General features: G+C 51.7%; 1 protein-coding gene across 5 annotated transcripts in view; it reads left to right on the forward strand.

The window, feature by feature from the left end:
• Positions 1–17,556, forward strand: part of Kank2 (KN motif and ankyrin repeat domains 2) — a 29,152-nt gene that overhangs the window by 8,311 nt on the left and 3,285 nt on the right. For all 5 annotated transcript variants that reach the window (XM_052188878.1, XM_052188879.1, XM_052188880.1 and 2 more), the window contains 8 exons: positions 8,822–8,962; positions 9,052–9,154; positions 9,629–9,865; positions 12,184–12,271; positions 13,136–13,355; positions 15,222–15,364; positions 17,175–17,375; positions 17,455–17,544. In XM_052188878.1, coding sequence (XP_052044838.1) covers positions 8,822–8,962; positions 9,052–9,154; positions 9,629–9,865; positions 12,184–12,271; positions 13,136–13,355; positions 15,222–15,364; positions 17,175–17,375; positions 17,455–17,544 — 1,223 coding nt within the window. The remainder of the gene's footprint in view (positions 1–8,821; positions 8,963–9,051; positions 9,155–9,628; positions 9,866–12,183; positions 12,272–13,135; positions 13,356–15,221; positions 15,365–17,174; positions 17,376–17,454; positions 17,545–17,556) is intronic.

Genomic DNA, 17,556 nt, shown 5'->3' on the forward strand with positions numbered 1-17,556 from the left:
ATTGGAAAGCACAGAAACATCTAGAATATCAGAAACCTGGGTGTAGCTGCTTTCCAGATTTTCCGTTTGTTCTGTTTTGCTGAGATAGGGTTTCACTCTAGTCCAGGCTAGCCTGGAACTCATGGTCATGCTGCAGCCTCAGCTTCTCTGAGTGTTGGGATTACAGGGGCGCATGACCAGCACGGCTCCTGCCCTTGGCTGACATGCCTCACACATGCTGGGCCAGCGTTCTACCCGGCGGGCCGTGCTCCAGCCCCACTTCTGAATTTCTATTTTTTAGTTTAATTCATGAATTTAGAGGCAGTGTCTCAGGTAGCCCAGGATGACCTTGAACTCCTGATGACCTGTCCTCTTCCCCTGACTGCTGGGCACAGGAGATGGTTTATAGGGTGCTGGGGTGATACCCAGGGCCTGCAGCAGACACGCCTCTGCCCCAGCCTCAGTCCTGCGTTTATTTTGAAGGAGTGTGTGTATTGAGTTCTGTCTTGTAGCCCAGGCTACTCTTGTCGCTTTCCTCCATCTGGCTCTCCACAGCTGGGAGGGTCCTCAGGCTTGGGCCACCATAGCCAGCCTGAAGTTTTCAAATGCATAAAAGCAAAGTATGTTTTTAGTATCTGGCACCACGAAGCTGGTGGAGATTATTGTTATGGTTGGTTGTATTTATTTTTTCAGCTGCAGTGGAGCCCAGGGCCTCACAGATCCCAGGCGAGGCATTTGCTTTGGTGCCGGGCCCTGACCCTGTACTCCGCATGTTTTTGTTTTGGTTTTCCCCAGCCACATAAAAAACGCAAAGGCTACGGAGCATGGTAGCACATGGAGCCGACCAAATTCATTCCTGCACTTGGGAGACTGAGGCAGGAGGATTGTGGAGAGACCTAGGTAGTTCTAGGGCTGCATAGCAAGATGCCATCTAGATAAAGAGAGAATGGAAAGGAAAAGAAAGAAAATGTAGAGTAAACACCGGCTAGAGTCGGCTTGGCTGGAGTGCTGTGGAGTTGGAGGCGGAAGGCTCAGCGGTCCGAGGATGCAAAGCATAAAAGAATAAAAGCTTTGTAGTGGTGGCCCACGCCTTTAATCCCAGCACTCAGGAGGCAGAGGCAGGCGGATATCTGAGTTTGGGCCAGCCTGGTCTACAGAGTAGGTTCCAGGAGAAACCCTGTCTTGCAGAAAACACAGAGAGAAGAAAGAAAAGCGGGGAAGTTCTTTTTACATTTTGTGTGTTTGTTGTGTTTTAAGAGAAGATTAAAGGACAACCTGGGGTACATGAGCAGCCTGCCTCAAAAATACAAATAAAATACAGCCAGGGCCTGGAGAGGTGGCTCTGCGGTTAAGATCCCTGGCGGCCGCACCGGGAGACCACAGCCACCTGTACCCCGAGCCCTCGGCGCCTCCCCAGACACACTCCTGATTAGAGATAAATCCGAGAAAGCACAGCCACACAGTTGGCTCACGGCGCGATGTGCGCAGTCTTACAGAGTCCGGCTCACCCATTTTTCAATTACAGCTCAACCTGATCTTCCTTCATCCCCTCCCCAGCACTGGGGTCTCAGATGCCCACGGCCATGCTTGGCCAACATACTTTATCCCCTTTTATTTACTTACAAACGTATTCACTTGTTCCGCGTGTGTGTGGGCATGTGTGGGTGTCGGAGCACAGCTCTGGGGACATCTGTCTCCCACCATTAGGTCCCAGCAGTCAAGCCCAAGCCAGCCACTTAGCAACAAGCTCCTCTCTTCCCTGAGCCTGCTCGCCCGCCCATGTTTTGCTTTTTGAAGATGATGTTTCTCTGTGCTTCCCTGACTGGCTACCAAGCAATCCTCCTGCCTCACCCTCTGCATTCCCTGGGCCCTCAGGCATGAGCCACCACCCTAGGCCTTCCCATCCCTTTTAATGAGATTGCTGCGCCCCACTTTCAGCCCCTAATTTAGATATTTCGTGTTCTTGAAAAACATGCCTCATGCTGCCTGATTTCCTTAAATGGTCTTGTGTTTCAGAAAAACAAGATTCTCTCTCTGTTTCTTGCTTTTTCCACTTGAATTTTTTTTTCTCCTCCAGTGCTGGGACCGGGCTGTGGGCATCTTGCAAGTCAGGCGAGAGCCGTGCTGCTGGTCCTGTGTTTTATTCCGCCTATTACCTTTCGGGGGCGGGGGTAATGTGTGACAGTCAGAGGACGATTTGGGGGATCCGTTCTCTTCCTCCACACTGTGGGTCCTGAGGATCAAACCCAGGTCACCAGGCTTGACAACAAGCTCCTTTATTGGCTGAAGCCACCTTGCCGGCCCTGGGTCTGGCTGTTTCTCCATGGGTCTGGGAATGTGAATCCAGGCTGGCGAGGCCCTTGTGGCTAACCTGCTGAGTCACCACACCAGCCCCCTTATTTGTTTTGTTCTTAGATAAAGTCTTAGAACTGTGCAGCCAAGCCTCAAACCGCCTTAGGTGGGGCTGGCCTTTGACCTGTGATTCTCCGGGGCATCCTCCCAGAGGGAGGGGTGGGGTGTGTGTGTGTGTGTGTGTGTGTGTGTGTGTGTGTGTGTGGCAGCCAGCACACAGCCGCAGATGTCGGTTTGAGATGGAGGGCTTTGTTTGCTCCATTCACGCCCCCCCCCCGCCCCCTGCTGGCCGCCCTAGGGTTCTGAGGAGTCTGCGCGTGCGCACCCATCTCTCCACAGCTGCCCTGGGAGCACAGACACACACAGCCATGCTGGGGTCTGGGGATTTGAACTCAGATCCCTAAGGCTTGAACTGCAGGTGCTGGGCTCACTGAGGCATCTCCCAAGCACAAGGGATCTGTGAAACTTGTTCCATCTGTGTTTATGGGGGGGTGGGGGGGAGGCAGTGGCAGGCTAACTTTGAGGAGTCAGGCTTGGCAGCAAGCACCTTTCGCCCTCTGAGCCCTCTCGCTGGCCCTAGAACAGGTTTTCTTCCCTACTGTTATTTTTGACCTGAAGCTGTTTGAAGGCATGGAGGCAGAGTGCCGACGTGGGCCACGGCACGCCTCTGCCACTGCTGTTGTTTTTGTTTTGCTTTGCTTTGTTTTTTTCCAAAACTCGGTTTCTCTGAGTAGCCCTGCTGGTCCTGGTTCAGTGTGTAGACCAGGCTGGCACTGAACTCGGAGATCCACCTGCTTCAGCCTCCAGAGAGTGCTGGGACTAAAGGCGTGCGCCACCATGCTCAGCTGTCCCCTGATGTTATTTCAACATGTGAACACCATGCTGGGGTTGGAAGGAACCTTTTAAGCCTTTTAAGGTTGTTTGTCTGTCTGTCTTCCTTCTCTTCTTTACACAGGCTCTTGCACATATATAGCGCATGTGCGCGCTCACACACACACACACACGCTGGACTCACTCACTATCCTCCTGCCTCAGACTCCTAGTCCTGGAGCCTGGGATTATAGCGATGAGCCGGCACACAGACTCTGTCTAAGGTTTATCGCTATCCCCGTTTCCATTCTTGAGGTGCATGGTGTGTTTGGGGGAGGCAAGCCTGTCGCCGCTGAAGGTATGCCAATGTCACAGCCCGTCCTTACCTTCTACTTCTCTCTGGTTTGCTGCTGGATCCCCAGGCTAGCCCAAGGGCTTCCAGTGGTTGCCCATCTTACCATTGGAACCCTGGAATTGCAGATTTCCACCACTATGTGCAGCTCTCACACAGAGGAACCAGGTCATCAGGCAAGTTCCCCACGGAGCTGTCCTGCCAGCCCGCTAGCCCCCAGCATTTAAAGTCTGGAGCTCTAAGCCAGGCACAGTGGGGCTGCTACCCCAGCACCCAGGACTGAGACAGGAAGCTCTCCGGCTCAAGGTAGGCCTGGGATGTAAAGAGAGACCCACAAAACAACGACAGCGAGAGCCTGAGGTGTGACTCGGTTGGTAGAATGCAGAAGTGCTGGGCTCTACGCCAGAACTCGGGAGGTGGAGAGAGTGAGTTCAAGACCAGCCTGGACCACATGAGACTCCATCTCAAAAGAGACAAGGAGCAAGCTAGAGCCACAGCTCAGTTCAGAACACTGCAGTAGTGTACACAACCGCAAAACAATAATAATAAATAAGTAAATGACAAGTCTGACGCGCCCAGCACTGGCCCCAGGCTCAAAGCAAATTCAGCTCTCTGGCAGCTGGGTCACCACACCCTGCACTATACTGCTTTTGGACACATTTGTAGCCAAGTGTCTGTCCCCACCCTGTCCTGTCCACACTCAGCCTGTATGGAGAAAGCACTCTAAGCTCCTTGCAGAACTTGAGTGGCACCCAGGAACTTCAAGAAGCAGCGAATTGCTTCTGTTACAGGGAGAAAAAGTTAGTGTCATTAGCTCCTGCCTTTAATCCTAGTGCTTGGGAGACTGAGGCCAGCCAAGGTGACACAGTGAGACCCTCTCTCCCAAACAAAACATTGAGTCTTTTTGAAAAACAATTAACCATTAAAGAAACCTTGCACTCTTGGGCCCTCAGCGGAGCTGTGCCCCCCGTAGCAGGATGTGGGTGCTGTAAGGAAGGAGGGACACAGAGCTACAGCAGGATGACAAGGGACACGGGCAGCAAGATGAAGTGGATTACACTGAGTCCACACTTGAGGCTTGGGCACTGCACGTCCTCAGCGACCGGGCCCAAGAAGTCACGTGTGTCGGGCGTGGTGGCACACGCCTTTGATCTCAACACTCCTGAGACAGAAGCCAGACTCTGTCTGATTTTGGTGCCAGCCTAGTCACATAATGAGTTCTAGGCCACCAAAGTTACACAGTGAGACCTTGTTTGAAAAAAACAAAGGGCTGAGAGCTGGGTCAGCAGTTAGGGGCACTGGCTGCTCTCGCAGAGGCCCGGGGTCAGTTCCCAGCACCCACGTGATGGCTCACACCATCCAGTTCCGAAGGAGCTAAGGGATGTTCTTTCTCTTTTGTGCACATGGTACTTAGACAGACAGACAGACATGCACGGACAGACGTTAGGGCAACACACACACACACATGTACATGCTAAAAAAATCTTTAAAACTTAGAATAACTTAAAGGGTTGTTAATTGAGTGAAAAAAAAAAAAAAAAAAAAAAAACTTAGAATAACTGATATGTGGAGTAAAAGTGCCCCCTTACGTGTGCATGCTTGTGCGTGTGTGTGTGTGTGTGTGTGTGTGTGTGTGTGTGTGTGTGTGTATGTGTGTGTTGTGTGTGTGTATATTACACGTGTGTGGGAGTCTGCGTGGAAAGGGCAGTGCTCATTCACGTAAGTCAGGTTGCCAGCCTTCTACAGCAGACGCCTTCACCCTCCTTGCTAGTAAAGCCATCTTGGTGCCTCTCCAGCGGCAGGAAGCGTATTTATGATGATGCTCTGCGGTTGACCCGTCTCCAGAGCTTACTTTCCTTTTAACTGAGCCAGAGTCTTGCTACGTAGCCTTGACTGGCCTGGTGCTTGCTGTGTAGGCTAGCCTGATGTCAGTCTCACAGAGAGCCTCCGCTCCTAACCTGCTGCACTTTTATCTTAAAATTTCAGCAGAGCAGGGTTTTGATTTGGTTGGTTGATTGATTGTGGTGCTGATACTGGGTTTTGTTTTGTTTTGTTTTCTTGGATTTTTGGTTTTTTTGAGACAGGGTTTCTCTGTGTAGCCCTGGCTGTCCTGGAACTCACTCTGTAGACCAGGCTGGCCTCGAACTCAGAAATCCGCCTGCCTCTGCCTCCCAGAGTGCTAGGATTAAAGGCGTGCGCCACCAGCGCCCAGCTGTGGTGCTGAGATTGGAATCCAAGGCCTCACACGCTAGACAAGTGCTCTACCACCAAGCCACACCCCACCCCTCACTGGGGGTTCTAGGCAAGCACTTTTGTCCTAAGCCCCAATTTTTAAAATAGTTTATAAATGCAAAGTTGTTCAAAGGTGTGATGGTACATACATGTCCCTAACCTAAGGAGGCAGAGGCAGGAGGATCACCACAAATTCAAGGACACCCTGAGCTACAGAATGAGATCTGGGCCAGTCTGAGCTCTACAGGGAGCTGGTCGTACAGAATATAAGTTTAAGTTTTAGTTTTTAAATTGTCTAATGGCTCCTGTTCCCTTTTCCTGGTGACCAGAGTGATACCTGCTGCTTGGAGTTAGATCAAGTCAGTCTGTCTGTCCCACGCGTGGCTTAGGCAGACAGTGCATTGTGTGTGTTCTTAAGAACCTAGTGAAAGCCGTGTATAGTGGCGCCTAGGCCAAGCGCTCCTGAGGGAGCATGGGAGGCAGAGACTGGAGAGTCCAGAAGCTTGCAGGCCGGCTAGCCTGGGCTACATAGGAGCAAACAGCAAAGGACTCGTCTCCTACAGGGTGAAGCCTCACTCACATTCACACACACAGTCTCACACACTCACAGAGAGTCTTATTCATACACTGGAGAACACACACAGTTACACTCCCAGATACACTAACACACACAACCACACATGCTCACAGTCACACACGCAGACACACACACACACATATACACAGATAAAGAAGACAAAACATTAGCAAGGAGTGGGGTTTCACACCTGTGAGCCCTGCACTTGGGTGACGAGACAGAAGAATTGCTGCAAGTTCTAGGCCAGCCTAGGTTATGTAGCAATGCCATGAGGTAAAAGATGGGTTTGTCAGCACTTAGGAGGCAGAGGTAGGCGGATTTCTGGGTTCGAGGCCAGCCTGGTCTAAAGAGTGAGTTACAGGACAGCCAGGGCTACACAGAGAAACCCTATCTGGGAAAACAACAATAACAAAAGATGGGTTGGTTTTTTTGTTTGTTTGTTTTGTTTTGTTTTGTTTGCTTTTTTGAGGGGGTTCAAGGTCACAGAAATGTTTAAGCCCTGCTGCCTGGGGGAACACAGCTCCTACATACGAAGTTCACATCTCTCTTCTGACCACCACACTCTTGCTGTAATTGCATTTTTTTTTCTCTAGAAAATGCTCAGGATGACACAGAGGGTGAGAATTGAGTCTGAAACCAGGCCTGTGAGGCCTCCACGCCCTGTCACCTACAGGCTGCTGCCATACTGTACCTCTCACCTGCCTGAGATCAGTTCACTGGGCCTCCACTTCCTCCCTCTGTAATCTGAGCCCTTGGAGGGGTGAAAGGTTGGGTGTGTGGTGTAAGGGCCAGCTCACTGTCAGAAAGGACCCCGGGGCACATGGCCATCGTGACTCGGCGATTTGGGGTTCGATGGGTGCGCTGAGGGAGTCAGAGGACCCTCTGGTGGTCTAAACATGCATCTAACGTGTTTTCTTTTTCTAAGATTTATTTATTATGTATACAGTGTTCTCTGCACACCAGAACAGGGCACCAGATCTCATCATGATGGCTGTAAGCTACCACGTGGGCCACTGGGCCATCTCTCCAGCCCCCTAACGTGATTTTTGAGTCAGGGTCTCCCAAAGTCCTGGAATTAAGCAGACAGGCTAGGCTGCAGTGTCGGGTGATGCAGGGTACGTGCTTATCATGGACTCTCGGGCCAGCTCAGGTCCCCAGGAGGCCAAAGCAAGCCCTGTCCCGGGAAGCCATTGCGTTTGCCTTCCCTGAAGAGGGCCACACTGTGAAGCCCTGGCTGGCCTGAAACTTACAGAGAACCCCCTGCCTCAGCCCCCCAGGCTCTGCAATTAAAGGCAAGCCTCGCCACACCTGGACAAAACTTTTTTGTTTGTTTGTTTGTTTGTTTGTTTGTTTGTTTGTTTTGAGACATTTTTTCTTTGTAACCCTGGCTGTCCTGAAAGTCACTTTGTAGACCAGGCTGACCTCAAATTCACAGAGATTCTCCTGCCTCTGCCTCCCAAGTTCTGAGATTAAAAGCATGTGCTACCAGTGCTCAGCTATGGCCAAATTTTTTAATTGCATATATTTATATAGTGAATGAAGGTGTACCTGTGTGTGTGTGGGGGGGGGGGGGTTCTAAAACAACTCGGGGAGATGGTTATCTCCACCATACAGGCCCCTGGCTAATCCCTTGTTTCTTTTTCCTTTCTCTCTCTCTTCCTCTCTCTCTCTCTCTTCCTCTCTCTCTCTCTCTCTCTCTCTGTCTGTCTGTCTGTCTCTGTGTGTGTGTGTGTGTGTGTGTGTGTGTGTGTGTGTTTGAATATTTGTTACACATGTAAACTGGATATCCATTCAGGGCAGAAGGCGGTGCCGGATCCCCAGGACTTTCAGACTGCGGTGAGGCACCCAGCATAGGTGCTGGGAACTGAACTCAGGGCGACTGGAACTCACTCAGTAGAACGCCCTGTCCTGGAACTCCTCAGTAGACCAGGCTGAGCCATCTCTCCATCCCTCCGACACCAGCCAACCTTTTATTTTATTTATTTATTTGTTTGTTTGTTTTACTGTTTATTTGTTTTTAAAGACTTATTTATTTACATGTCTATGAGAACTGAGTGCTCTATCTGCATGTACATCTGCAGGCCAGAAGAGGGCGTCAGATCCCATTGTGAATGGTTGTGAGCCACCGTGTGCGTGCTGGGAATTGAACTCAGGACCTCTGGAAGAGCAGCCAGTGCCTTTAACTTCTGAGCCAGCTCTCCAGCCCCATTTGTTTGTTTTTTTTGAGATTAGATCGCACTCTCTAACCCAGACTACCCTCCCATTTGTAGTAATCCTCCTGCCTCCTTACCTGAGTTTATGTGGTGGTGGGGACAGGACCCAGAGATTCCGGAGTGCTAGGCAGGCACTCTGCCATCAAGTGCAGCATTGTGTGTTTTTAGAGATAACATCTCACTCTGTAGCCCAGGCTAGCCCTTCTGCCTCTACCCAAGGACAATAAGCCTGGACCAGCACACTAGGCTTTTGTCATTTTTCTGATATCCTGAGATGGCGCTACTCTGTCCCGCTGTCTCCCACAGAGCCTTCCTCCTCTAGTCCACGCCCTGCTGCAGTCTCCGAGATACAGCCTGAGAGCCCTGCCCCAGCTGCCCAGGACACCACTGACAGGAAGCCCACCAGGCCAGCAGCATCACAGGACTCACAAGCGGCTGAGGGGACAGGTAAGAGGACATCTGAGGGACACAGGACCCCAGCCATCCCGCGTGGGCTCAGAACCACAGGATCACTCACACCACGTGCTCTCTCTCAGACAGAACCTCCGTGGGGGTCCAGTCTACCATGAAGAGGAAAGAGGACTCTGCAGACCCTGAAGTCCCCCAGAGGAACCTCCAGTTTGTGGGAGTCAATGGCGGGTGAGTGGGTCTCCAGCCCCCTGTGACCCGAAGGCCTTCATTCTGTAACACTGAAGGTTAGGAGCAGGCTGTCTGAGCTTGTCTGCTGCAGAGAGCCTCGCTCAGCCGCGCCCTCAGGGTTAATTCCTTACATCAAAACATAGGCGTATAGGATAAGGAAACTGAGGCAAAGGAATATGTGCACTTTGCTGGGACCCGTTCAGTGGCTCTGGAGCCTGCGGAGGCCGACTGTGCCCCTGAACAGCATCGCAGGGCCAGCGGAGACTGTGGCGGTTACAGCATGGCGTGGTTAGAAATGGGGCGCCATGGGCTCTTGACTCCCCCAGTGAGAGGCTGGGTGTGGATGTCAAACACCTACTTACCTAACGTGACTTCTTTCATCCTCAATGCAAAATGTGGAGAGACTGAGGACCGGGGGAGGGGGTCACACCAATCCCTCCACCGCACACCAGTGTCTGTCCCTCTCCCCCTTAGGTATGAGTCCTCCTCGGAAGATTCCAGCACAGCAGAAAACTCCGAACACGAGAGCACCGAGAACGAGGGGCCGGAGCCCCCGGCCAGGGTTCTGAGCACAGCTGGATGCCCTCAGCCCAGGCCTCCGGGGCCTGCAGTGGCCAAGGCCAGTCTGGAGGGGCGCCAGCATGCCCAGGAATGCCAGCGCGTGCCTGCAGCTGAGGTGGCACCAGGACCCGACCCCGAGGAGGAAATCCGGTCAGTTCTCTGGGTGGGATGGCATTGGATTGGGTAGGATCCCCTGTTGCCCGGGGTCTGGCCTGCAGGCTTCCTGTCAGTTTCGTCAGGCGTCACATCACTCACTCTATGCGGACAAGAACGCTTGACTTTGAGCCTCTCACACGACCTTCTGAACGCCTTCTTGTCTTTTTTAGACAGGGTCTCAGTCTGTAGCCCTGCTGGCCTGGAACTCACTAAGTAGACCAGGATAGCCTCAAACTTAGAGCCGTCTGCCTCTGCCTCGTGGGTACATGCCATATGTGTGCACATGTGTTTGGGGATGCATATGGTGTGTGTGCACAGGACAACTCCCGGTCAGGGTTGTTTCTTTTGGTGTGTGTGTATGTGAAGTGTTGGTATGTGTATTGTGTATGTATCTGTGTGCACATGGGACCATGTTTGTTGTGTCTCTGTGTGTGATGTGGGCGTTTGTTTGTGTAGGTATATGTACACTTATGTGTGCATGGGAATGCCCAAGATGGCATCCAGGGTCTTTGGCCAACCCTCTGCACTGCATCCGTTCAGTCTGCGTCTCTCCCTGACCCCGCTGACTGCGAGGCAGCTTAGCTGGCTGGCTTGTTGTGCAGACCGGCTGTGTCTTCCACCGGCATTCAGGGCTTGCAGACCCTCCCACATGCCCACCCAGGATTCTGGGAATGTGGATTCCTGCCCTCACCCAGCATTGCATGTCCTTGTCTACTGAGCCACCCTCCCATCCCTCCCTTTTTATTTTGAGATAAAGTCTCCTTAAGTTGCCCAGGCTAACCTTGAACTCTGTAGCACAGGCTACCTTGAATTTGCAATCCTAGTACCTCCAGTTCCTGCATGTTAGAATTATAGACAGGTGTAACCAGCCTAGTTTTAGGGGTGCTGGGGCTGGAACCCAGGGCCCCACGCTAACTAAACCTCATGCCCATCTCCAGCCTGCTCTGCGCTTTCTCTGTAGAGTTGCTAAGTTTCCCATGCTCGCCTTCAGCTTGCTGTAAGCCCGGCTGGCATTGAACTTGCAATCCTCTAGTTGGGAGATCCCAGTCAAGTCCACCAGCCCTGGCAATGAACGTGCCCTAGCGGATGGATTTGAAGCTATCCTGGGACACATAACACCATGACTCAAAAAAATAGGGAGAGGGCTCAGATGGTGGCTCACCAGTTAAAAGCATTAGCTGCTCTTCCGGAGGACCTAGGTTCGATTCTCAGCATCCATATGTGTTGTGAGATAAAACGTTTTCTGGGAAGACACATTAAACCCCATGACAGACCAAAGTATGGATACCACCAAAGTCCAACTTGCCAACCAGTGAGTCAACCAGTGAGTTTTATTGGGGTTACTTACAGGACTATGGGGGGTTACTTAAAGGATCAGCAGTGATTCACACACAGCTGTATCACCAAGGTGCACCCCAGCATGAACGACAGCTCCCAGCACTGGGACCCTGGAGCACACTGCACGGCTTGCCGGCAGCTCCACAGGCTGCACAGTGTCCTTTCTGAGGGACTCGGGGCTAAACCTCTTCCAGGCAGCCTGGCAGGTCTGAGAGTCTTCTCCACAGCTCAGCTTCCCTTCCTCTGTGGGGTCTCTCAGCTTTCATTGTTTACTGTAGAAGGAAGTACATAGTAATCCGGCGGTTTCAGGGACTTCCGGAAGCTACGTTGAGTTGTCTACTTCCTGCTTAAGTAGCTTCCTGCAGGATGGACTGTCTCAGTCTCGGAGGAAACTGTTAAACGACAAGGTGACTGCTCACAGTCCTCTAACTCCAGCCCCAGGGGACCAACACCCTCTTCTGGCCTCTTCCAATAGGGCACACATGGTGCACGGACAGACAGACATGCAGGCAAAACACCCATACACAAATATAACAATGAGTAAAGCTCTTCTTAGTTTACAGTCTGGTAACATTCCTCCCTTTCTCCTCCCATGTACGGTATCCTGCTCTCTTTCAAATTCTTGGTCTCTCTATTTTTTTTTTTATTAATGTTACTACATGCAAATACCTATATATTCCTCAATTTAACCTGTTCAGTCTGTATAAGGCTACCTATATGTATATGTTCAGAATTGACCAAAAATAAGTAAATCTTTAAAAAGATGATGATGACGGGCAGTGGTGGCACACACCTTTGATCCCAGTGCTTGGGAGGCAGAGGCAGAAAGGGATTTCTGAGTTCAAGGCCAGCCTGGTCTACAGAGTGAGTTCCAGGACAGCCAGGGCTACACAGAGAAACCCTGTCTTGAAAATAAATAGATAGATTTTTAGAAAGTAAAGCAATGCAAGCTCACTCCTCTCTGTTTCTGGCAGGATGGACCTGAGCCCTGACCTCATATCAGCCTGCTTGGCCCTGGAGAAATACTTGGATAACCCCAATGCCCTCACGGAGCGAGAACTGGTATGGAGGACCCCTGGAGGACCCCTGAGCACGTTCTCACACCACACGCCCCTCAGGGAGTCTCTCCACCTACGTAAAGTGGAGTTAGGCACCAAGGGTGCAGCTTGGTGGTGGGTAGGGCTTGAGTGGGTGGGGCTTGAGTCCTAGGGTTGGAGTGGGGTCCACTGCTACCTAGGGACACCCTGGCTTCCTGTTCTTATCTTTGGGATGTTCAGGAGATACTATACTCTCATTTTAGCAGCTGTCTATAATTGTCTTACAGCCTATGGGGCAAGCAAACACTTTAGGGACTGTCTATAATTGTCTTAGAGATAATTGTCTTAGAGCCTATGGGGCAAGCAAACATTTTAGGGGCTGCCTATAATTGTTTTAGTGTGTAGGCCAGCATATACTAGATTACTACCTCCTGATGTGTCGCTGTCACTGTGGCTGAATCAAGGGCAACATTGTTTTGCTTGTTGGTTTTCATTTTGCTCATTTTGAGATCCCATGTAGCCTAGGCTACCCTTGAACTACATTTGTGGCTGAGGATGACCCTGAACTTCTCCTGATCCTGCCTCCATCTCCCAAGAGCCAGGATTACAGGCCTACCTCACCTCATTGGATTTGTTTGTTTTCTGAGACAGGCTCTGACTACGTAGCTGTAGCCTGGCTGGGCCTTGAACTCATAGACATCCCCCTGCCTCTGCGTCACGTGTTCACTTTCCGACAAGTTCTCAGCGTGTAGTCATCTCTGACTTGAACTCTGGATTTTCTTTCCCTGGGCTCCCGAGTGCTGGGACGGGACAGGCACTACCATGGTCTGTTGCAGGAGCAGCAGGAGGGGGTCCCAGTCCTCACACCCTGCTCCTGCTGTCTCTGCAGAAAGTGGCCTACACCACGGTGCTTCAGGAGTGGCTGCGACTGGCCTGCCGCAGTGACGCGCACCCTGAGCTCGTGCGGCGACATCTGGTCACCTTCAGGGCCATGTCTGCCCGGCTGCTGGACTACGTGGTCAACATCGCTGACAGCAATGGTAACACTGCCCTGCACTACTCCGTGTCACACGCCAACTTCCCTGTGGTGCGGCAGCTGCTGGACAGCGGTGAGCCTCCAGGCAGGACCGGCCTGATGGTCCCATGGGAGAGGCATGTCTTCCCAAGCTTGTAAGAGAGAGGCTGCCTTCCTGGTCTGAGGTCCCTGCTCTATTCACAGTCTGATGGAGGGTTGGCGCACAGGGATTGCAGCTCCATTCTGATGGGGGGGCACTGTGCTTTCAAGTCTGAGGGGGCCTCCACTCTCTGGATGTAGTGGGGCAGTGCACCTTCTAAGTTGGAAGGGGGAGAGTGTGCCCTTCATTGACAGATAAGGAGGCTTCTCCCTGATGGAGGAAGCTCTGTCTCCTTCTCTGATAGAGGAAATATAGCCAGTCTGGTGGGACTCAGTCATCTCCTTAGCAGCATAATGGATTCCGACTGGACACCAGGGCACTAGTGTCGTCACTGAGCGAGCGGTACTTGTGTGATGGACACTTTAGGCGTTATGGATACTTTGTTTCCGAAGCCCTTGTGTGAGGGAAGGCCATGGCCTCGGTCCTGGGGATTGGACAGTAGACATGGTATTCAGTCAGGCAAGAAGAAACCTGTCTGTGAAGGAGGCGGAGCACACTCAGCAAGCGCCAGGGTAAAGAGAGACTGGTTACAAAAAGGAAGAAAAGAAAGCTCTGGGAGCTGGGGGATGGCAGTGGATAAAAAGTGGATGTTTTTCCTGTCAGCATGACCATAGTTCAGGTCCCCAACACCCAAGATTAAAAGAACAAGACAAAAACCGAATCTAGGCATTTATGGGGTGGAGTCACATGCCTATAACTCTGGCCTGTGAGAGGGAGAGGGTGGAGGCAAGAGAGGCACTGGATTTGCTGGCTGCTAGTGACAATTCAATGACAGATCTCATGTCAAGAATAAAATGGAGAACAATTAAGGACGACCTGGCACTGACCTCTGACCTCTATGTATACACACACCAGATGGCACACACACACACACACACACCAGACTGCGCGCGCACACATATACACACACACACACATACACACACACCAGACCATACACACATACACCAGACTGTGCACGCGCGCGTGTGCACACACGCGCACATACACACCAGATTGCACACACATACACACACACACACACAGACTGCACACACACACACAGTTTCTTAAGAAGGAGGCATCAAGATGGCTCAGTGGGTAACAACATTGAGCCAAGCTTCACAACCCGAGTTCAATCCCCAGACCCACACCGTGGCCAGCTGCTGCAAGCTGTCTTCTAATTTCCACAAGATGCCAGGGCAGGGACTCCGACCCCAGCTAACTAACTAGATAGAAAAGGTAATTTAGGCATCTGCAGAGTGGTTCAGTGGTTAGAGGTGGGTACTGTTCTCACAGGGTAGTTCCCAGCACCCACACTGTCTGTAATCTGCCTATAACACCCTCCCAGGGACTCCAGGGACACTTGGACTCTTGTGCACATATATGTGCACATACACAGACACACAAGTTAAAACACAGTAAATCTCTCTTTAAAGTAATTTTTTTTTTGAGACAGGGTTTCTCTGTGTAGCCCTGGCTGTCCTGGACCTCACTCTATAGACCAGACTGGCCTCGAACTCAGAAATCCGCCTGCCTCTGCCTCCCAGAGTGCTGGGATTACAGGCATGCACCACCACCGCCCGGCTTAAAGTAATATTTTTAAAGACAGACAGAACACACAGACAAACAAAACAGAACACAAACCGAGGTCCCTGGCTCCTGAAGACACTCTCTGGTCTCCACAGTGATGAACAAGTACACAAAGACCCACTGGCTGTGCCTGGACAGAGGGAGGGGCACAGTCCCCATGGTGGGCTAGCCTATAGTCTGATGGCAGAGACTCACCCCACCCCACCCCACCCCTCCCCCTCCACACAGGCGTCTGTCAGGTGGATAAACTGAACCGTGCTGGCTACAGCCCTGTCATGCTCACCGCCCTGGCCACTCTGAAGACCCAGGACGACATTGAGACCGTCCTTCAGCTCTTCCGGCTTGGAAATGTCAACGCCAAAGCCAGCCAGGTACGGGCTGCAGGGTGCCTTTATACCTGATTCATCTACAGGGATGGGCATGAAGGCCTGGGGACACTTCTTGAGACTCAGTTTCCTCCTACTGGCATGTGGGCCCCAGGGATTAAACTCAGGTCATCAGGCTTGGTGGCAAGTGCCATTACCCACTGAGCCACCTCCCCTCCCTCCCCTCCTTTGTGGGCCAAGCCAGGTCATGATAACATTCGGCGTCCATGAGAGCAGCCACCACTGTGTGGTTGGGTGTTGAGACGCAAAGCAGCAGGATTAATTCTTCAAGACTCGGGGCAAGGAACTGATGTCTGCACCGATTGACCGAACCCAGCTCCTGGCATATGATGCGAGTGTTCATTCGTGTGTGTGTGTGTGTGTGTGTGTGTGTGTGTGTGTGTGTGTAGGCCAGAGGACCAGCGTTTTGAGACATGTTTCTCCTCCCTAAATCTAGTGCTCACCTAGACTGTCTATCTAGGATCCTCCTGCCTCTGCCTCCCTGGTGCTGGGATCACAAGCTGTATCCCAACCTCGTTGGCATGGGGTCTTTCTATGGATGGAACTTGAGTCCTTATAAGGCAGGCACTTGACTTATTGCTACAAGGTCTCTCCACCTCTCTTTTTGAGAGTGTCTCACAGTGTACCCCAGGCTGGCCTCGAACTCACAGAGATCCACCTGCCTCTGACTCCCAAGTGCTGGGATTAAAGCCTGCAACATCATGCCTCGCCCCTATTTATGTGGTTGGTTGGTTTGGTTTGTTTTTTTGGGTTTTTTGGTTTTTTGGGTTTTTTTTGTTTTTTGGTTTTTTTGGGGGGGGCGGGATTTGGTTTGGTTGAGACAGGGTTTCTCTGTGTAGCCCTGGCTGTCCTGGAACTCACTCTGTAGACCAGGCTGGCCTCAGAAATCCTCCTGCCTCTGCTTCCCAGAGTGCTGGGATTACAGGCGTGCGCCACCACTACCCGACTAGTGTCATCTTTAGAAGAAGAAAGCCCAGCACCCACTGGTTCACTCTGTATCCCAGGGCTCTGCTGGCTCCGGGCTTACCTATTCTGGACATGTCTTGTAAATAAAGTTACAGTGCCCCTAAGTATGAATCAAAGTGTTCACGAAACCTCTTAACAGCCAGCAGACTGAGACAAAAGTGTTACAGGTTCCAGTCCATTTTGGGGGCTCTGCAGTGAGGCTCTGATACACCAAAATAAATACACACATACACTCATACACACAAACAGAATGACACACACATACACACACAGAGACACATACAGAGATAGACACACAAGCATACAGAGACAGACACACACAGGCACACACACACATACCATCTGTGATTTGTGTGTGTGTGTGTGTCACTTTACACTCAAAGTTTTTACAAGTTAGAGTATCCACCAGCATTCTGAGTAATGTTTCTTTTCTTGGCTGAGTGGTATTCTGTTGTATGACTTAAGGTGGTTTTCTCTGTCTCCTCAACCTCTGGTGATCATCAACTTTTAACTATTTGGGTGTAAGTAGGATATAGGAATATATACAGATCTTGGTTGGATATGCTTTTCTTATTTATTTACTTTTGGTAAGTTTTTACTTAAGTTTCCACCTATGGGTTAGGAGCTCATGGGAGGTGGATAGAACCAGGCTAGCCCTTTTGAAGAAGACCTATTTATACTGAGACCCGAGGGAAGAGAAGGAGCGAGGGGAAGGTGAGCCAACATGTGTGCCCAGTCAACGTCAGAGCACTCGGGAGCCACTGGATGTCAGAGAGCGGGGTCTGATGCCGCCGGGCCCCTAAACTACGGCCCGATTCTGTTGTCTCAGGCTGGACAGACGGCCCTGATGCTGGCTGTCAGCCACGGGCGGGTGGACGTGGTGAAGGCGCTGCTGGCCTGTGAGGCGGATGTCAACGCACAGGACGAGGACGGCTCCACGGCCCTGATGTGTGCGTGTGAGCACGGACACAAGGAGATCACCGGGCTCCTGCTGGCTGTGCCTAGCTGCGACATCTCACTCACGGACCGCGTGAGTCCCCACCCGGTGCTCCCCAGGGAGGGCGGCTGCACACCGGGCATCCTTAGAGCTGTACCTGCTTGCTTTACAGGACGGGAGCACAGCCCTGATGGTGGCCCTGGACGCTGGGCAGAGCGAGATCGCATCGATGCTGTACTCACGCATGAACATCAAGTGCTCCGTGAGTCCGGAT

Source organism: Apodemus sylvaticus, chromosome 7, assembly GCF_947179515.1.
Source record: "Apodemus sylvaticus chromosome 7, mApoSyl1.1, whole genome shotgun sequence".
NCBI classification, from domain to species: domain Eukaryota; kingdom Metazoa; phylum Chordata; class Mammalia; order Rodentia; family Muridae; genus Apodemus; species Apodemus sylvaticus.